Here is a 17,724-nt window from a genome sequence, read left to right as displayed (position 1 = left end):
TTGTAAACATTAAAATAAAATGATCATGTATAAAATTACTCTTTCGAATGTATTTAAATGAATGATGAATGAAATGAATAAATGAAATTAATTTAATACAGAAAATAATTTCCATATACATTTAAACATAATACAATACATTTTAACAGTGTGAATTATAAACTCAAATTGCACCAAGCATTTTACAAATATTACATCCAAACTTTCAAAGACTCACAGTGAAAGCGCACCGAAAAATAAAAGTAAATTTCCACACAAAAAGCTCACTACAATCGGAGTTTTAAAGCATTAATAATTTCAACCAAACCTTGTTTGTGTACCCGTAAAAACAGAAGTATTCAAAAACAGAAGACAGACGTTTTATCATCGTAGCTTTTTAACATAAAAATGCTTGAGACAATTTTTAAACGAGGCAAACTCTTGAATTTCAAATACATTTTTACAGATGAGGACCATTGTGCATTGTTGATATAAAATACGATTACGCAGGTAAGTCACGCGAACGTCCTCGCAGTGAATAGATATTACAGAAAAAGGTACCAACAAATTATAATAATCATCATCATCATCTCCTAGCCGCTATCGACCACAGCGACTGCGTTCTACCGCTGAGAGCGTCGCTGGTCCGCTCTCAGGTGACTGATATAGCCAATTGGAGCGAATGTGCGACCACACTCGCTGCAAGTCAGCACCCCTCCGACATAATTGTAAAGTATGGCCACAGGTGATCTGGCCTTCAGCTCGTCGCGCTTAGCGTCGAGTTCTGTGCGCCGCCTAGCTTCAAATTGACGCACCTGCGTCTGCAAAATATGCCTCCCACGTGGACGGTCACTGGTTAGACTCTCCCATTTCGTTGGCTCTATATGAGCTCTTTTCATATGCCGCTTCAACACATCTTTGAACAATAATACTATTGATAACATTCGGAAGGAGACTGCAGCAGAGGTGCGTACAGCGTTATTGTTGCAACGTTGATTCGAGTGATATCACTACTTAATTTTCAATTTCCATCACACACATCGTCAACATATATCTAAAAGTCATATATATGCACCATTGTAATAAAAAAAAAATTAATAATTTTTTTTATTACACTGACTCGAAAAAGATCTTATTTCATGCAGGTATACAAAGTCATTGTGTCACGAATTTACAGGAACCAAGTAGGTATAAATGACTTTTAGTTTTAAAATACTGACGTTTATAATTTATTTTTATTGTTTACGTAAAAAAATATTTATATTGATTAATTTAATAGCCATTTAAAATATTTTTACAGAATTTTCAATCATGACTAAATGCCGGATAGGTCTGTGCCTTTGATGCCTAACCTGTCAAAGAATGACAGTATGGCGGACGAATGTTGCAAATATCACCGTATTTAAGAATAATTTCGCTTAAAATTTAGTTTTTTCTTCGCAAGTGTGATGAAAAACATTATGTGTAACGCCGGGGGTAAGGTAGCCTACAGCTGCCGTGCATCTAAAGATCTCGTTTGCAAAATTTCATTGTAAACCCACGTTGCACAATGTACTCTATAAATATTTAACCGTGAGACTATACATCTCTGTAATATTGTTAAATATTGACTTAATGGACATACAGTAGTTATGTATTCTGTAGCATTTTTTTATACTAACGACTGGTAGCTTGACAGTCTACACGTGAAACACTTATTGCATATAGGTAATGTCATTTTGATGCTTGGAGAGCCTTTACACCTCCCAATCTTACTAGTAAAAATAGTTTTTTCTCTGATATTGGGCGCCTTTTACTATTCCAAATGTATTATTAACCATAGAGACTCTGATATTTTTATAATTTGTAATAATTTATTTAAAAATTATTATTTATTTATTTCAATCAAGTTAAAATATAAGGGCGTAGTATTAGCAAGTTGTGTTTGTCTATAATTGTGTGAATACTCCGGTATGATTTTTGTGGTTATTATTTAAGTCCAATTGTATTTGTATTACACCTGTTGGCAAACCTCAATAAATAAAAATAAAATCAATAAACAGCATAACCAGTACAAGTACTAACCCACTGCAAACTACACAGCAACATTATCGGTATCGTCATTTTATTATGGAAATTAACAATAATACCGACGCGTTCAGGCCGTTGCAGTTGTGTTGGAGCAGTATTGCAGCTGCGATCGGAAATGAACTGTCACCTTAATGCTTACGCAGGTATTGACTGTTGTCTTTATTGGTCAGGTTTATTTGTTTTTATAAGAAAATGTCTGTGAAAATGCCGAAAACACAATTGAACTACTATTAAACTTCTTGTTAACCCTTGATGCAAAAAGAGGGTTGTTATAAGTTTGAACGCTATGTGTGTCTGTCTGTGAAACCATAGTTCTTAAATGGTACATCCGATTTTGATGATTTGAAAGCAGGCTTTGTTATTATAAATTTGAAGATTGATAACAAATGGCCATCACGCAGCCCCGACCTCTATCTGTGTGGTTTTTTTCTGTAGGGTTACCTCAAACCGGATAATTAAAGAATTAGCATGCGATCCTACATTGCAAAATATTCAATCGATCAACCAAACACCGCAATAGCATGCAAGTTCTTGGACCCTCTAAATGGGACTTTAGATTATAGATATTACTCCTAATAAACAACTGTTTCAAAAACACAAAGCTACGAGTAACACAATAAACCACTTCAATTATTTTAGCTGCATGTCTAGTTTAAACTAGCATTTAATCTATTTTCCATCCGACAACGAAATATTGCCCGTGGATTAGCATTCGCGCGTGCATTTTGCGTATACATATCCATTCATTCGGTAGGATTTTATGGCGAGGCTACACTTGTGATAGATCCGACGAGGTCCAAATTAAAAAAATGTATTCTAAAAGTAAGTGTTTCCGCCGAAAGCTGCCGAGTTCTTCTTTTTGCCATCAGATATTGGTACTTGGGTAACGTTGAAATGACACTCCAACACATTAGATTTTTTCCATATGTATTAAAATGGTTACATCGTAAAATTACAAATATCGAATAATCGATAGCAAAACATGCGCGTGAGCGCGATGAAGATCGTAGGGTCTCTGCCGGGCAGCGCCGCGGCGGTGAGAGGGGAGGGCGGCTGCGCCTGCCGGGGCCCGTTCCCCGCGCGTCTCCTCCCGTGCGTCAACGCTTTATGTATTGGCGTTAACATCCTCCGGGGCCTTGAAACCTCCTGGTTTCAAGATCGTTGCTTGGTCATCGTCTTCTTGGTTAGAAGGTAGGGGACAGAGCTTAGAGACAGCTCGTCGAACTAGCCCTTTTCCTGTTCGGACGTCTACAACTCTCGTGACGCCGTCGGATCCTGGGTGCAGAGTTTCGACGCGGCCAAGACTCCACTTCAATGGCGGTAAGTTGTCGTCTTTGAGAATAACTAGGTCCCCAAGATTGACCCCTTGTCCTGTGGCTCTCCATTTCACACGCTGTTGAAGATCAGAAAGGAACTCCCGAGTCCATCGCTTCCAGAAGTGTTGTCTAAGGGCTTCAAGATGATGGTAGCGGTTGAAGTTCATCTTCTGTGTAGGCGGAGATGGCAACGAAGCCAATGGCCGCCCGATCAGGAAGTGACCAGGTGTAAGCGGTGAGAGATCGGATGGGTCGGAAGACATAGGTGTCAACGGCCGCGAATTCAATATAGCTTCTACTTGAGTGAACAGTGTGGTTAACTCCTCAAAGGTTAAGTTAGAAGATCCTACTACACGTTTAAGGTGAAATTTTGCGGCTTTAACTCCCGCCTCCCATAAACCCCCGAAATTGGGAGAATATGCCGGACTGAATTTAAAATCTATGCCGTTGCTGGATGAGATACCCACAAAAAACAAACTCTTGTCTAGCGATGAACAATTCTGCGAAGATCAATTTAATAATGATGTTACTCGGCTTCCCGATGGCAGATTTTGATCACGTCGGGGTCACCAGAATGTTTCCGCCGAAAGCTGCCGAGTTCTTCTTTTTGCCATCAGATATTGGTACTTGGGTAACGTTGAAATGACACTCCAACACATTAGATTTTTTCCATATGTATTAAAATGGTTACATCGTAAAAATTACAAATATCGAATAATCGATAGCAAAACATGCGCGTGAGCGCGATGAAGATCGTAGGGTCTCTTCGAGTTCCCAGAACATGGAAAGCCTATCTTTTATTTCTCGAGTGAAATTACATTTTATATTTTTACTGGTTTTATGGGTGCGTTCACCGATCGGTCCAGCAACTAACCAACCAAAGTGCGATTTTACTAATGTAGGTTTATTTTTTCCTAACTTGACGAGGTTTTCTTCCACCAAGTCGTAGAACACGTCACCTCCGAGAAGCAAGTCAACATTAGAGGGACGGAAAAAGTCTGGGTCTGCAAGTTCTATATTTTCAGGCAAATTGAGTTTAGTATAGTCTACAGGCGCGTTCGGGAGAGTGCCCGTAAGTTTAGGTATAACCAGACATGACACCGATGTGTTAAATGAATTAAGTCTTGACTTGACACTTATCTCACAATGACGTTGAGGAATATCAAAGTCGTTGTCATTGATGCCACAAATGGTAATGTAATCTTCATTAGATGCCGGTAGGTTTAACATGCCTTTTAACTTTTCAGTGATAAACGATGACTGACTACAATTGTCCAAAACAGCACGCGCGCGGATTGTATTATATGGACCAACTATGTCTACGATTGCCGTGCACAACAATACTTCCCCGCACAAAGCAGCATTAACACGCACACAAGGATTAGGTAATTTCGGCTGCTCGCTGGTTTGCCCATCATTGCGAGGCGTATCTACCTTATCTACAGAATTGTCCTGACGATTATCACAATTATTGTTACTATTTGCTTCATTGTTGTTGCTACTGTTATGCTGTATATGTACTAATGCATTGTGTTTTCTGTTACAGATGGTGCACGGACCCCTGCGGCAACGAGACTGGTGATGACCCGGCCGGAAGCAGTTAACACACAATTTCAACTGCCTCACAGTACTTAACCTTGACTCTGGGTTCATTACTTTAAAATTAGGACAGTACTCAAGCCTGTGGTCTTGCTGACATAAAGCACATTGAACTTTATTACCATTCGTTGACGCAACATGAAGCAATTTTGTTTGTTTACCTGACGAATTTTTATTAATTGTGGGACGCTCGATACGACCTGCATCTACTTTACTATATTGTATTGTTTCTAGTACATCTGCTCGATCGCGCAAAAACTGATAGAACTCCTTTAAAGTTACTAAGTCTGACAAGGTACTTCTATGTTCCTCCCATTTGCGACCTGTGGCGGCGTCCAATTTTGAGGACATGTTGAATATGATCAGTGTGTCCCAGTGCTCAGTAGGCTCACCTAAGCTACTTAATGCACGCAAGTTTTTTGAAACGTGGTCAATCATGAGCCTTAATGAAGTATGCGATTCCTTTGTAAATGCTTCTAAATTGTACAAAGATTTTAAGTGATTATTGATCAAAATTCTTTTATTATTAAACCTCTCACATAACAGTTCCCATGCTAAATTGTAGTTATTTGCCGTAAAATCAATTGACTTTATTGCGACAGCAGCACCACCTTCGAGGGAAGAGCGTAAGTAATGAAACTTATTCATGGGAGGAATATGATCATTGTCGTGGATTAGCGATTCGAACATATCCCGAAATTCCAGCCATTTTAGATGATCTCCGTCGAAGGTAGGTAGCTTGATTGTTGGTAATTTTATTTGTTGGTAATGACCAAACGCAGCACCATCATTAGACTTGACGGATAAATGTGAGGAAGCCGCGTCATTATCTTCTACGGGGCTCAATATGATCCCGGAGGTAGCAATTAAATTACAAATCTTACTTTCGATTCGTTCGCGTTCCTCAATTTCACCTTCAAGCTCTGAAGGCATTACAAATACTTCGATTTGTGACTGAATGTCATCAAACTTTGTTGACAGTTCTTCAAATTTAGTTAATCTAATCTGAAATTCACGGGTTTGTAACGTTGTTGCATTTTCTGATTTAAAACTAGACACGTAATTTTCATACTTTGTTATTTGCCCTTTGATGCTGCTGCGCTTTTGTCTCAAAACAGCTAATTTTTGTTCCGACTCAGTCATTGTCACTTTATTATAAACGCAAACAACGAGTTTAAAACCAACGTAAACTTAAATAAAATAAAAGTGCAAGATCTGACCAGCTAGTCCTTCAATGGGCACAGCATCTAGGGGAGGTGATCTGTGACGCGTCCCCAGCCGCCAAGATACTCGTAGGTACTTGACGCACGTACTTGCGGGACTCGCGACGATCCCGTGGAACACGAAACGTAGGAAACCTGGAATTTGCGTTTCAGCGAAGTAGTTTATGTTTACAGCAAAAGCAATAAGTACCTGCAGAGATAGTTATTGTTTTTCTCAAAAAATTAGGTTAAGATTATTGCAATTAACCAAATTTTACCAATAAGTGCTTTTAAGAATTTAAAATACGTGCATTTATGCAAAAAGCCTTCACACAGGTGCGGGAATGTTATAAATAAGATATAAATGCACAAGAATAGCTTTATTTTAAATCGAAGTAACTTATTTACGTTAATTAGCACTAAAGAAAGTTATTTATTGTAAACTTTTGTAGATTTACTTGAGAGACCTTTTGTTTATATTAGTAGGCAAGCTGATTCTTTTGGAAAATGAAAAAAAGTGATTTTAAATTTGTATAGAAACCGAAATAGACGAAATAAAAATAGCCCCACAAAATAGGTAAGTAGTAATGCAGCTTTTGTTGCCTATCGACAACCAAAAACACGTAATACGCAACTCACTGTTCACTCAAATAGAAAAAAGCGGTACAAGCTGTACTTACGTTTTTATTACTGCATATACTTTACACCAACTTAAACCTGGTACACTTTCGTCACAAACAACCACCAACAACGAATACCTATCTTCAAATATTTCGTTGCTCAGGTTTGAACTTTCAATTCAACCGCTCGGTGTCTGTGACCACAAGTTTCGATGAGTGGCGTCGTCGAAGTTTCTAGATAAATCACGTCGGGGTCACCAAAATGTTTCCGCCGAAAGCTGCCGAGTTCTTCTTTTTGCCATCAGATATTGGTACTTGGGTAACGTTGAAATGACACTCCAACACATTAGATTTTTTCCATATGTATTAAAATGGTTACATCGTAAAATTACAAATATCGAATAATCGATAGCAAAACATGCGCGTGAGCGCGATGAAGATCGTAGGGTCTCTGCCGGGCAGCGCCGCGGCGGTGAGAGGGGAGGGCGGCTGCGCCTGCCGGGGCCCGTTCCCCGCGCGTCTCCTCCCGTGCGTCAACGCTTTATGTATTGGCGTTAACAGTAAGTAAAAGAACCCTTGAGGTTCTTTTACAATGGAAAATTGCAATAGTTCCGCCGGAATTTTCTGGTAATATACTTGTAACATAACCGGTAAGATTCCCAAGTTTGTTTTTTCAAATGCCTCTTTCCTTGGGAATATTTCAGGGAAAATCGAAATCTACCTGGGAATTTTGTTTTAAGTCATATTTTCCGGAAGAGGGAGATTTGTAGTAAAAGTGGAACCTACAGGACACTACTTGCTAATCGGTGGTATATTTTCTTTTAAACAGTAGATTAAGAATACAGGCATTGAATCCACTATTGACGAAGATGAGAAAGATAGAAGAAAATAGGGAGACAATACTACCCAGACAATGTCAGTTTTGATGATTGAGGGCGACCAGTAAAAGCCCATATAGATTCGCCCATGAGTCAAATTTGTATTTTCTTCGTAAGGAACATGTTTTTTTTTGATCACAACCATTTCAATTATCAAAAATACATAAAATACACAAACAGGAAGGAAGGAATAGAATGGTTACGTATGTCCTTAAATTACGTCCAATCAAAACAGAGGTAGGGCACAGCGAATTGACATCACCAACTGGGGAAATACCTCCATTTTACAGAAGACTGCAGCCATAATAGCAATGCTAGTTACTCTGTAAGTATGTGATGGTGAATAAGGTTTCCGGTGCTCCCAATGATGAATCCTTGGGTCCCCAGCAAGCTCGGTTCTCCATATAACGTAGTTACAATCTCATTTTAAAACAACTAGCTAGATTACTTTGAACCATTGTACTTACAATAGGATTAGGTATAAATAAATTTTGGCCTGGTAATTAGTTTATATAGCTTCAGATATGATAGTTTAAAAAATACAGCGAATTTAAGTTTTACATTCAAAACTTGTTTTTGCTCTATTTCTTTTGTTTTATAAACTGGCTCTATATAAACTAATTACAGATCTAGATATACATCATGTCATTGCATGTGCAAAGTTTCATTACAATCCAATACGTAGTTTTAAAATCAGAACGAAACTCCGTTTGTATGGAAAGGTCAAATTCGTCCGAGCTTGCCGTTAACTCTTGAGCATGTACGGTAGGGGACGAGCGAACTTCACTAGAGTTACAAGCCCCCTTAGGCTACGGTGGCTGCTTATTATCAGGTGAGCCCTCCGCTTGTTCGCCACCGTTGTGGTACAAAAACCTAGTAAACTACAGTATTCATATTTTATAAAGAAAGGTTGATTCTAAAGATGAATCCGAAGACGTGACATAACAACAAACTTTTCACCTCGACATTTTACGATATTGGCAGAATACAGTAAAGCCAAATACGTCAAAATCGCTGCTTTTCCCTTTTTAGGTTGTTATGTAGTGTACCCATGACTTTATTTGTTTTATAGTTAGTCTATTTCCGAAAGCCAACTGAAATTGATGCAACAATAAAACGCTCGGTAGACCCATTATTGTATTATTTATTTTGTTCTGTACATTTCATAGTCATTTTACTTACCTCTAAGCGCTACCTCTATATAAATTGTATATAATACTACTACTACTAACTCTTGCCAACGTGGGACAAGAACCCATATCTTTGGATTGCCGGTCCAACGCGTTACCAACTGCGCTAGCCCCGTCATTGAACACGAATTTACCATTGCAATTGTGACGTCACTAGTGATCTCTTCTTCCTCGCGTTGTCCCGGCATTTTGCCACGGCTCATGTGAGCCTGGGGTCCGCTTGACAACTAAGCCCAAGATTTAGCGTAGGCACTAGTTTTTATGAAAGCGATTGCCATCTGACCTTGCAATCCAGAGGGTAAACTAGGCTTTGTTGGGATGTCCTCACGATGTTTTCCTTCACCGAAAAGCGACTGGTAAATATCAAATGATATTTCGTACATAAGTTCCGAAAAAACTCATTGGTACGAGCCGGGGTTTGAACCCGCGACCTCCGGATTGCAAGTCGCACGTTCTTACCGCTAGGCCACCAGCGCTATGCACGTCACTAGTGATATGCACTTTAAGAGGAAAGGGGACGGCCGTTTCTCCATACAAACGTAGCCCCATTTTCCTCATATTGACATTATGGATTTTTTTTTACATAATTTTATCTATATTAACCATACCTATGCTCATACGTTTGACTTTTTTCGATTTTTTGAGTACCTATTGTAAAAATTAGGAGCGAAAAACCGATTTCATGCAAATATTTAAATGCTCTTAACTCTTATAATAATTAAAAATTCCAAAAAAATCAAACGTAGGGGGACATAGGTGTGTTTTATATACAACAAATTGTGCCAAAATATTTTCAATAACGTTAATATCCAAAGAGGAAAATGAGGACTACGTCAGTATGAAAAGGTGATTTCACGCGGGTCCTACACTTTCGTCCTAAGGTTTACAACCTTAACCAACCTTTATACCTAGTTATTGGTAGGTAACCTAAATAGTAGGGATTCACGTGCTGTTATACCCTGGACACACGGAACAGAAAAGTACAATTTGAAACGAAATCCGTTTGAAAATAAGATCCAGCGAGTTACAGATTATTCACGGCGATAAACTCTATCACAAAGGCAACACTAGTCGGGAAAAGGGGCTTATATTTCGAAAGCATTCCCTTTCTATTACACAAAGTGAATTTGTCCAACCAGCCCGTATTCAGGTATCTAATGTAACCGAGTCGCTTTAGCAAATGTCCCGTGACGGGAGTCCGCATTCGGCGGCCATTATGGAGAGATTAATGACGTCATCATGTTTGCTGGCATGTTACTCTAAAACCCTACTGATTGTTTATGCTTAGGCTCCTTTCTAGATACTGAAGGGATGCCTAAGTGGATCTTCAATGAAGACTTGTTATTTAAAAATATCTGGGAGACCGAGCTTTAACGTATAAAAAGTCTAAAATGCGCGTTTTCCCAGAAATGAGACCCAGATCGATCGATGTTTCGCCCCCTAAAATATAGTAAATTTCATCGAAATCGTTAGAGCCGTTGCCGAGATCCAAATATAGTGTAAGGTGTACGCATAAAAAAACCGCAAATCGATATACAGTTTACCCGTCTGGCACACGGATATTAAAGTCAAAACAATTTTTTTAACCCGCAGTTCCTAAAACAATTTTCCTTAGGAGGGGTGTGTTTAGTTAATATTTTTTTACTATGTGAAAAAATTATTTTTACCAGAAACCCTTTCATATGATACCACATATACTGGGGTATTCTATGAATTCGTGCCGTCATTAACAGATTGGAATTCGTATGTAGTGTATGAGAAGTACGAAGTATGTACCCCCCCCCCCCCCTGCAAAAAAAAATAGCAGAACGATTTGTATGCCACGATATCGCTCGGGCTCCTTCCTTCCGACATGTCTGAAGGCGGTGTTGATCGAAGCCCGCCGCGCCACCGGATAGCAACATCTACCGTTGTAAATACGAGTAGGTAAGTACCTATTTGAAATATCGCTTGCAGACCTCTCTAGTTAATACAACATTGAAATAACAATAATGACGTATGCGTGAGCAGTGTGCAAAGATGAAATCAGCTTATCAAACTGACTTATCAAACAATAAATGATTGTCACTTGAAACCTGCTGAAAGCCGAGAACAAACGTAAGTATCTATATTCCCAATAAATATTCTCTTTTGAATCGACTTAAAAAGAAGAAGCCGATTTTTATTTCCTCTTTCGGCTTTTTAAATTACTAATTTAGGAGTACCTCAAGGTAGCGTTCTCTTTTATTCTTAGTGTATGTTAATAATTTTCCTAAAATTGTTGACGATTTAAGCATGCTGTTCGCGGATATTAGGGCCACTATACTTTTTTAGGGGATAAACACAACATACCTATAAAGAACAAAATATTAATTCAACCCTTAAAAAGTAATAGATTGGTTTCACTAACTAAATCTTAATTCAACTTAAATAAAACTAAATATATCCAGTTTAGGAATAAAACAACTCTCATATCATTAAATTACGTACAGTTTGTAATATACGTTTCCTGTGTGTTACTATTGACATGTTTCGTAACCTGAAGAGCTTAAATATATATTAATAAATTGATTTCTAGCCAATGTTATGCTTTATCAATTTTATCGCGCACTTACTCCGAAACCATTGTAAAAAACTCTTACAATGAAAATGTTTTTCCACTGTAGACTTAGGGAATTATTTTTTGGGGAAATTCTGTAGATGTACAAAGTACTTTTCTTTTACTAAATAAATTCACATGTACTATATACGGTATGACCCGTACTGTCGCATGGCACTTGCAGCAAAGAACCCGCGTGTCATTGGTCCGACCTATTATGAGCGATGAGCGATTACCTTTAGAAATAATAAATAATTATCAAGTTTTGAGAAACTTTTTGCTGGAGAACCCATTATATTGAATTAGTGAATTTTTTGATATAACTGTATAATTTATTTTTGCATATTTGACATTATTTTTGTTTTTTATTGATTTTATTTATTGCTTATTCTATTATTGTTTTTCTATACATTCTGGCTTGACGATCTTTTTCAGGTGAAATTTTGCATTTAATAATTGTTGCTATCTGGATTATGATGATTATGATATTTCACTAAAAAGTTCTTTAAGAGATAATCTGAGAGAAACGTACAAGTATTTTAACCTAATGTGTCCAAAGGTAAATAACACATTGTACTACAAAAGCGTCTTCTATACTTCTATACGTGTATTTAATACCCTGCCTAAATGTTACATGATAATAAATTTAAGTTTCAGTTAAAACGGTTTCTTAATGTGTTTTAGTTTAAAAGTTTTTCGAAGCGATGGAAGCAGCGATTCATATGTCTTAGATTCTTGTATTGTATAAATGTGTATACTTATGTATTTTAAGGCTATAAATTGTACGCTCGAAACGAGCAACTGTTGATACATTTTTTATACTGAACTCCTTTATGTACACAGTTTACAATAAATAAATTACTTACTTACTACTTACCTAGTATTACTACTACTACCAATATGCGCCAGGCTAAACCGGTTTTCAATTTTAGTTCCATTGGTAAACAACGAGAGCGCTAGTACCTAGTTAAACAAACTTTTGAATGGGACATTATTTTGTATGGAGTTATCGTTATTCACCTAGTGAGTATTATATTCTTTGGTACCTTTGTACCTATGTTCGGGTCGAATCTGGCAATGCAAATTAAACCCACTTTTCATTATTCGATGGAGCTGAAATTTTACATAAATATGCAAGTTGGGTGGCAACGCAATATAACAATGGACACGGGAAAATTCTATAGAAACTATGTGATAAAACGGCTCAACCTACGAACGCAGTCAGAAACAAAATCTTGTACCAAAAATGATATTTTTGACAAAAAACTTATTTTCAGATGGTTAACTTATACAAACTGGACGCGAGCCCCCCGACGCGTGCTTGCTTAATAGCCTGTGAGCTCTTCAACGTTCCCGTTCAGCTGATCGACGTTAACGTCTTGGATGGAGAGCATTTAACACCTGACTTATTGAAGGTGGGGATCGAATGTCATCGTGCTCACAACCTTACTTAAGAATCTTTTAAAAATAACCGGTCTTCTGCTATTCGTTGTTAACTCAAAAGTCTTTGTCTTACTCGTAAAAGTCACAGAAATATCATCTGTGAAGAAGAGAAGTACTCTATTATTCAAAGCGACAGTTATGTTCCAAATATTCTTACTTACGCTTAACCGTTTCGGTTGTCCATACGTATTCTTAAACAATGTATAGTAAACACCCATTATGGAACAGGCATCAGTAATGGAATGGTATAGACAAACCCTGTAAAACAAGTATTTTCCATTAGTTTTTAATCGCTGGTAACATTTTACCATAAACAAGAGTCAAAGAGCTGCTTAAGTTTAATTAACACGCTTTCATTAGGTCGACCTGTATGTAACTACGTAATAGAATTTAAGGTAACTAATTTAACCATCTTCCAAGGATCGTAGCGCCATGAAAATTGGCAGCTGTATGTAGTTCTGATGACAGTACAATAATATGGTACTGTCGAACTGATCTGATGATGGAGCCGGAAGATATGAACTGGAACTTCATAATGGAACATCTTATCATAGCTATGTTTGGATTTGTTAGAAAAGTCTTGTAATGAACTTTGACCACGATTAGATTTCAAGGTCTGATGATGAAGCCGGAAGATAGGCACTGGCATTCCATGATGGAATATTGTATCATAAGCTTGTTTTTCTAGTATTTTTTAAACTATTAATTTATTCTTTTTCATTGATATTTTGTTATTTTGAAAATGAATGGCGCCATACATTCCATGACTGGAGCATAAAACTACAGTTTTAATTAGTTAATAATATTGAAACCAATTGCAGTAGCTTTCATTCAATACATAGTACGGTAAGCTTTTATAAAGTTATTGAATCATTAAAACAAAACAAACGACAATAGTTAATGATTATATAGCTTGTATGCATATATTGACTTTATTGGTGTGCAAAACATAACTTTATAAAAATTTTAACGAAAGGAAATGTTAGCCATGTCGAATGTGTTCATCGCTTTCAGTTCTCTTACCACGCACTTCGCACAAATCAATCATAATTGGACATACATTATTTCCTCCAATGGTTGAAGCCAGTTTTATTAAATTAACGCTCAACGTTTTTTTTTTTTCAGAAAAATCCTTTACACACCGTACCTATTCTAGAAGATGGCAGCTTGGTCATACAAGACAGGTATATTTCAGTTTTAAATAAATATTCTACAATCTTTAATCGACCTATTCCTAATTTCCTACAGTAATCTCAATCAGACTTGTCTATGTATTAAAAGGACGTCAGTGCCTCGAAGGTACACTATTTTGATTGTATGGCTTTATCATATCGTATGTAGGTACGGAACCTCCATTATATGGTTGTAATTGAAACTACTAGACATTTGCTTCGATCCATAACGAGGAGCGAGTTATTAACTTATTATTAACTTCCCTTTTGACTTGTTCCAGCCATGCCATTTTAATGTATCTGGCAGATGTATACGGCAAGCAAGAATCCTTCTACCCAAAGGATCCCAAACATAGGGCTCTCGTCAACCAAAAACTCTATTTCAACGGCACCATCTTGTTCCCGCGAATGCGAAACATTACGGTATTTATATTACAAATACGAAAGTAACTCTGTTAGTCACTTTGTCGGTTCAGCGGTCAACCAATCTAGATAAGATTTAGTATAGAGATAGTTTGAGGCCCTAGGAATGACTTAAGCTTAGTGGACACATGGCGGGAGCGGGCGTGCGCGAGCTTGAGCGGGCGTGCGCGGACCTGAGCGGGAGTGCGCTAGCCAGAGCGGGCGTGCGTAGGCCTGAGCGGGCGTGCGCGAACCTGAGCGGGCGTGCGCGAGCCTGAGCGGGCGTGCGCGGGCCTGAGCGGGCGTGAGCGTCACCAAGCGGACCCGTGGCGGGCCCGCGGCGCAGTGTGATTGCTCGACACTTGACCGCGGGTCCTACGTACGTAGTCTGTATGTCTTATAGGGCGCGAAACTGGTAGCGCACTGGCCGCTCCCGTCATGTGCATTAAGCTTTATGGTAGTTTCTATCAATCATCATTATGATCACACACATACGAAGTCACCGGTAGAAGCTAGTAAAAAATAAATATAGGCAATGCAAAAAGGTATCATGCATGGCTGAATTGCATTTTAATATCAGTTTTTTCGCAGATCCCCCTGGTAGTAGAAGGAATCAAGGAGATTCCTAAAAAGAGGCAATACCTTGACGCCATCGAGGAGGCGTACGGCTTCATCGAGGAGTTCCTGTCCCGGTCCAAGTATCTGGCTGGTGATAATATCACCATCGCTGACATAGCAGCCTACCCTACTGTCACTAGCCTTATTTTACTTCTGGAGCTTAACACTCAAAAGTAAGCAGTGTTTTTTTTTTATCAAACGGCTCATAAAGGCTATACTATTATTCAAAAACTAATAAGAAAGTTGCATTTCATGCACAAGAGCCGCAAAGAAATCTGATGTACATTTTTAGTTGTTTCCTCATGTTGCCTTGTAGAATTTAATTTTAAGTCATGATTTTGAATGATAAATATGTAAGAATGTTGTTCGGATTAAATACAGACCCATGAAGCGCCTGCGCAAAGGTTATAGCAAAAGCGCCCAGAGGTCAATCGCCTCTCAATAGCTGAAAATCTTTGAGCATTAGAATTTTTTATTTGCCGCGACATCTATGGTCGAGTAGCAGTACTGAGAGTTCCGCTACTTGACCCTAGATGTAGACTACGAAAATAATAGTATTTTTGGTAACAAAACCGTTGTATGGAGGGAGCACTCTTGGTCTTCTTATTTCTCTTTGATTTGAGCGATAAAGAGGCAGATACATATATTTCGATTTTCGCGTTTCCCGGTAGGCCCTTTGTAAACAAACCGCCTTGATGCATAAATGTCATATTTCATTATCTACGAAAACTTGTCAAAAAACGGTTTAAGGCACAGTATGTATAAGTTAGTCTATGGTTTATAATAAGTGCTAGTGCTGCACTCTGGCGGCAGAACATAGCAGTAATACTTCCTATTCAAGCCTCATCGCCAATCTATATAGTCATGAAAATTTTGCACAACAAAAAAAATACAAAAACGTGATGTTATAGGGTGACCACCCTACATCAACATTTTTGAGATCATTGCCATATAAAGAGTGTTTTTTTTTTAATTATCTACCAACCAAATCAATTCACATTAAAAAATATATGCTCGCATTAAAAAAGCAACGTCTCATCGACCGAGCAAGCGAAGATCTCAGTTTCAGCTTGAGCAAAAATGCTTTCAATGCGAATATTCCTCTATACAAGTCACATTTGTCAACCGATTCTCATGGAGTTTTGTGAGCTTATTCGATGATTATATCTATAGATTCTTTTGTTGAAACAATTTTTGAAAAAAAAAAACTACTTAGAGAGATATAGGGGTTCGCTAGACATAGCGAGTAGTTATTTTGTGTGTGTTGTGGACACACAGCTCATAGAGCCACTATTATAACTACATAATATAACCCTTTAACGGGCAAGACTGAAAAAAATCCTCAATTCAAGCCTCATCGCCAATAGCATATAGTCCTAAAAAATCTGTACAAAAAAAATTATATTCGTTAATATTATTTTTTTGTGTTGTTGTTTTGATCTTACAGGCTGGTCTTTTTGAGACCTTTGCCTTATAAAGGGATCAATATTGAACACTAATATTGAACGCCAGCGGCGTTCCCACATTGAACAGCCAACGATATACGTTGGACCATGCAGAGGGCCTACCGCGAACCACGTTCGACGTGTTGCCCCCCTGTCACACTTACGTACGAATTTACGAGTGCGACAGAGAGGTATCACGTGGAACGTGGTTCGCGGTAGGCCCTCAGGTACAAACCAGACCTAGGATCGCAACCCCTATCTCGTAAGCGCTTACCCAGGTCCCTCACAAAACCCTTTGCCTCGGAACACCAAGGCCCGGCTGACTCGACAGCAAGACGAGGGACAAACTAACATGTTTCTTCAGCTCGGCGGCTCACGCTCCTCTCCCTATAACTCTGTATCTTTAAGTGTTAAAATAGTAAACCAACAATTTGTACATATTCTGTAAATCTGTAATCATAACACTTATTGGTTGACCAACCAAATACACAACCGCCTGGATCTGTCACTGAACGACTTGACTTTATGCTTCATTATTTGTCATGTAATATTTTCATCTATCCTCTACTGGCTTAAGGACCTATTTGAAGGTAGATTTTGTTTACTTTTATTTAAATACTTAAAGGTACAGAGTAGAGTAATAAGTTATTTTTTTGTCTTTTACAGATACCCTAAAACGCAGGCGTGGTTAAAGGATTTAGAAAAACTACCATACGTTCAAAAGGGCAACGCAAAAGGTCTCCTGGATTTCAAAGATATAGTTGAATCGAAACTTGCTTAAACAATTGAGTCAATGAATTTTGGAGAATAATATTTGGAATAAATAATTATTATCAATTCAACCGGTATTTATTTTAATATTTTAGATCTCTTATAAATGCCTCATCTAGATTGGACCTAGTTTTTCAAAAGGGAAACCAACCTCACAATCAAATAAAATAAAATCAAGACTTATAAAATGGAGTAAAAAATTGAATGGAGATTTTGTGTAGGTTGGTTCCTAATTGAAAAACGATGTACAAAATGCAAAAAATAAGTTCATCAGTTATAGACATAACATTTAACATTAAAGACGTCCGAAAATCAAAATAACACCACCTGTGTGCCTGAACTTATACCAGAATTATTTCAACAGACAACATTGCACTGAAATCGGTTCATCTGTTGGGGAGCTACGATACCACATAGACAGACAGATATATATGTTAAACC

The 17,724-nt window shown here is 38.0% G+C and overlaps 1 protein-coding gene across 1 annotated transcript; it reads left to right on the top strand.

Moving 5' to 3' along the window:
- The first annotated feature begins 10,859 nt into the window (after positions 1-10,859).
- LOC133520133 (glutathione S-transferase 1-like) lies at positions 10,860-17,354 on the top strand. The gene is made up of 6 exons (XM_061854473.1): positions 10,860-10,951; positions 12,710-12,847; positions 14,001-14,059; positions 14,329-14,470; positions 15,041-15,240; positions 17,179-17,354. Exons 2-6 carry the CDS (start codon positions 12,710-12,712, stop codon positions 17,291-17,293), a joined length of 654 nt encoding a protein of 217 aa, XP_061710457.1. The 5' UTR covers positions 10,860-10,951; the 3' UTR covers positions 17,294-17,354.
- Positions 17,355-17,724: the final 370 nt, after the last annotated feature.

Source organism: Cydia pomonella, chromosome 7, assembly GCF_033807575.1.
Source record: "Cydia pomonella isolate Wapato2018A chromosome 7, ilCydPomo1, whole genome shotgun sequence".
Lineage (NCBI taxonomy): Eukaryota > Metazoa > Arthropoda > Insecta > Lepidoptera > Tortricidae > Cydia > Cydia pomonella.
The sequence above is the reverse complement of the archived record's forward strand: the minus strand, read 5'-3'. Positions and strand labels throughout refer to the sequence as shown.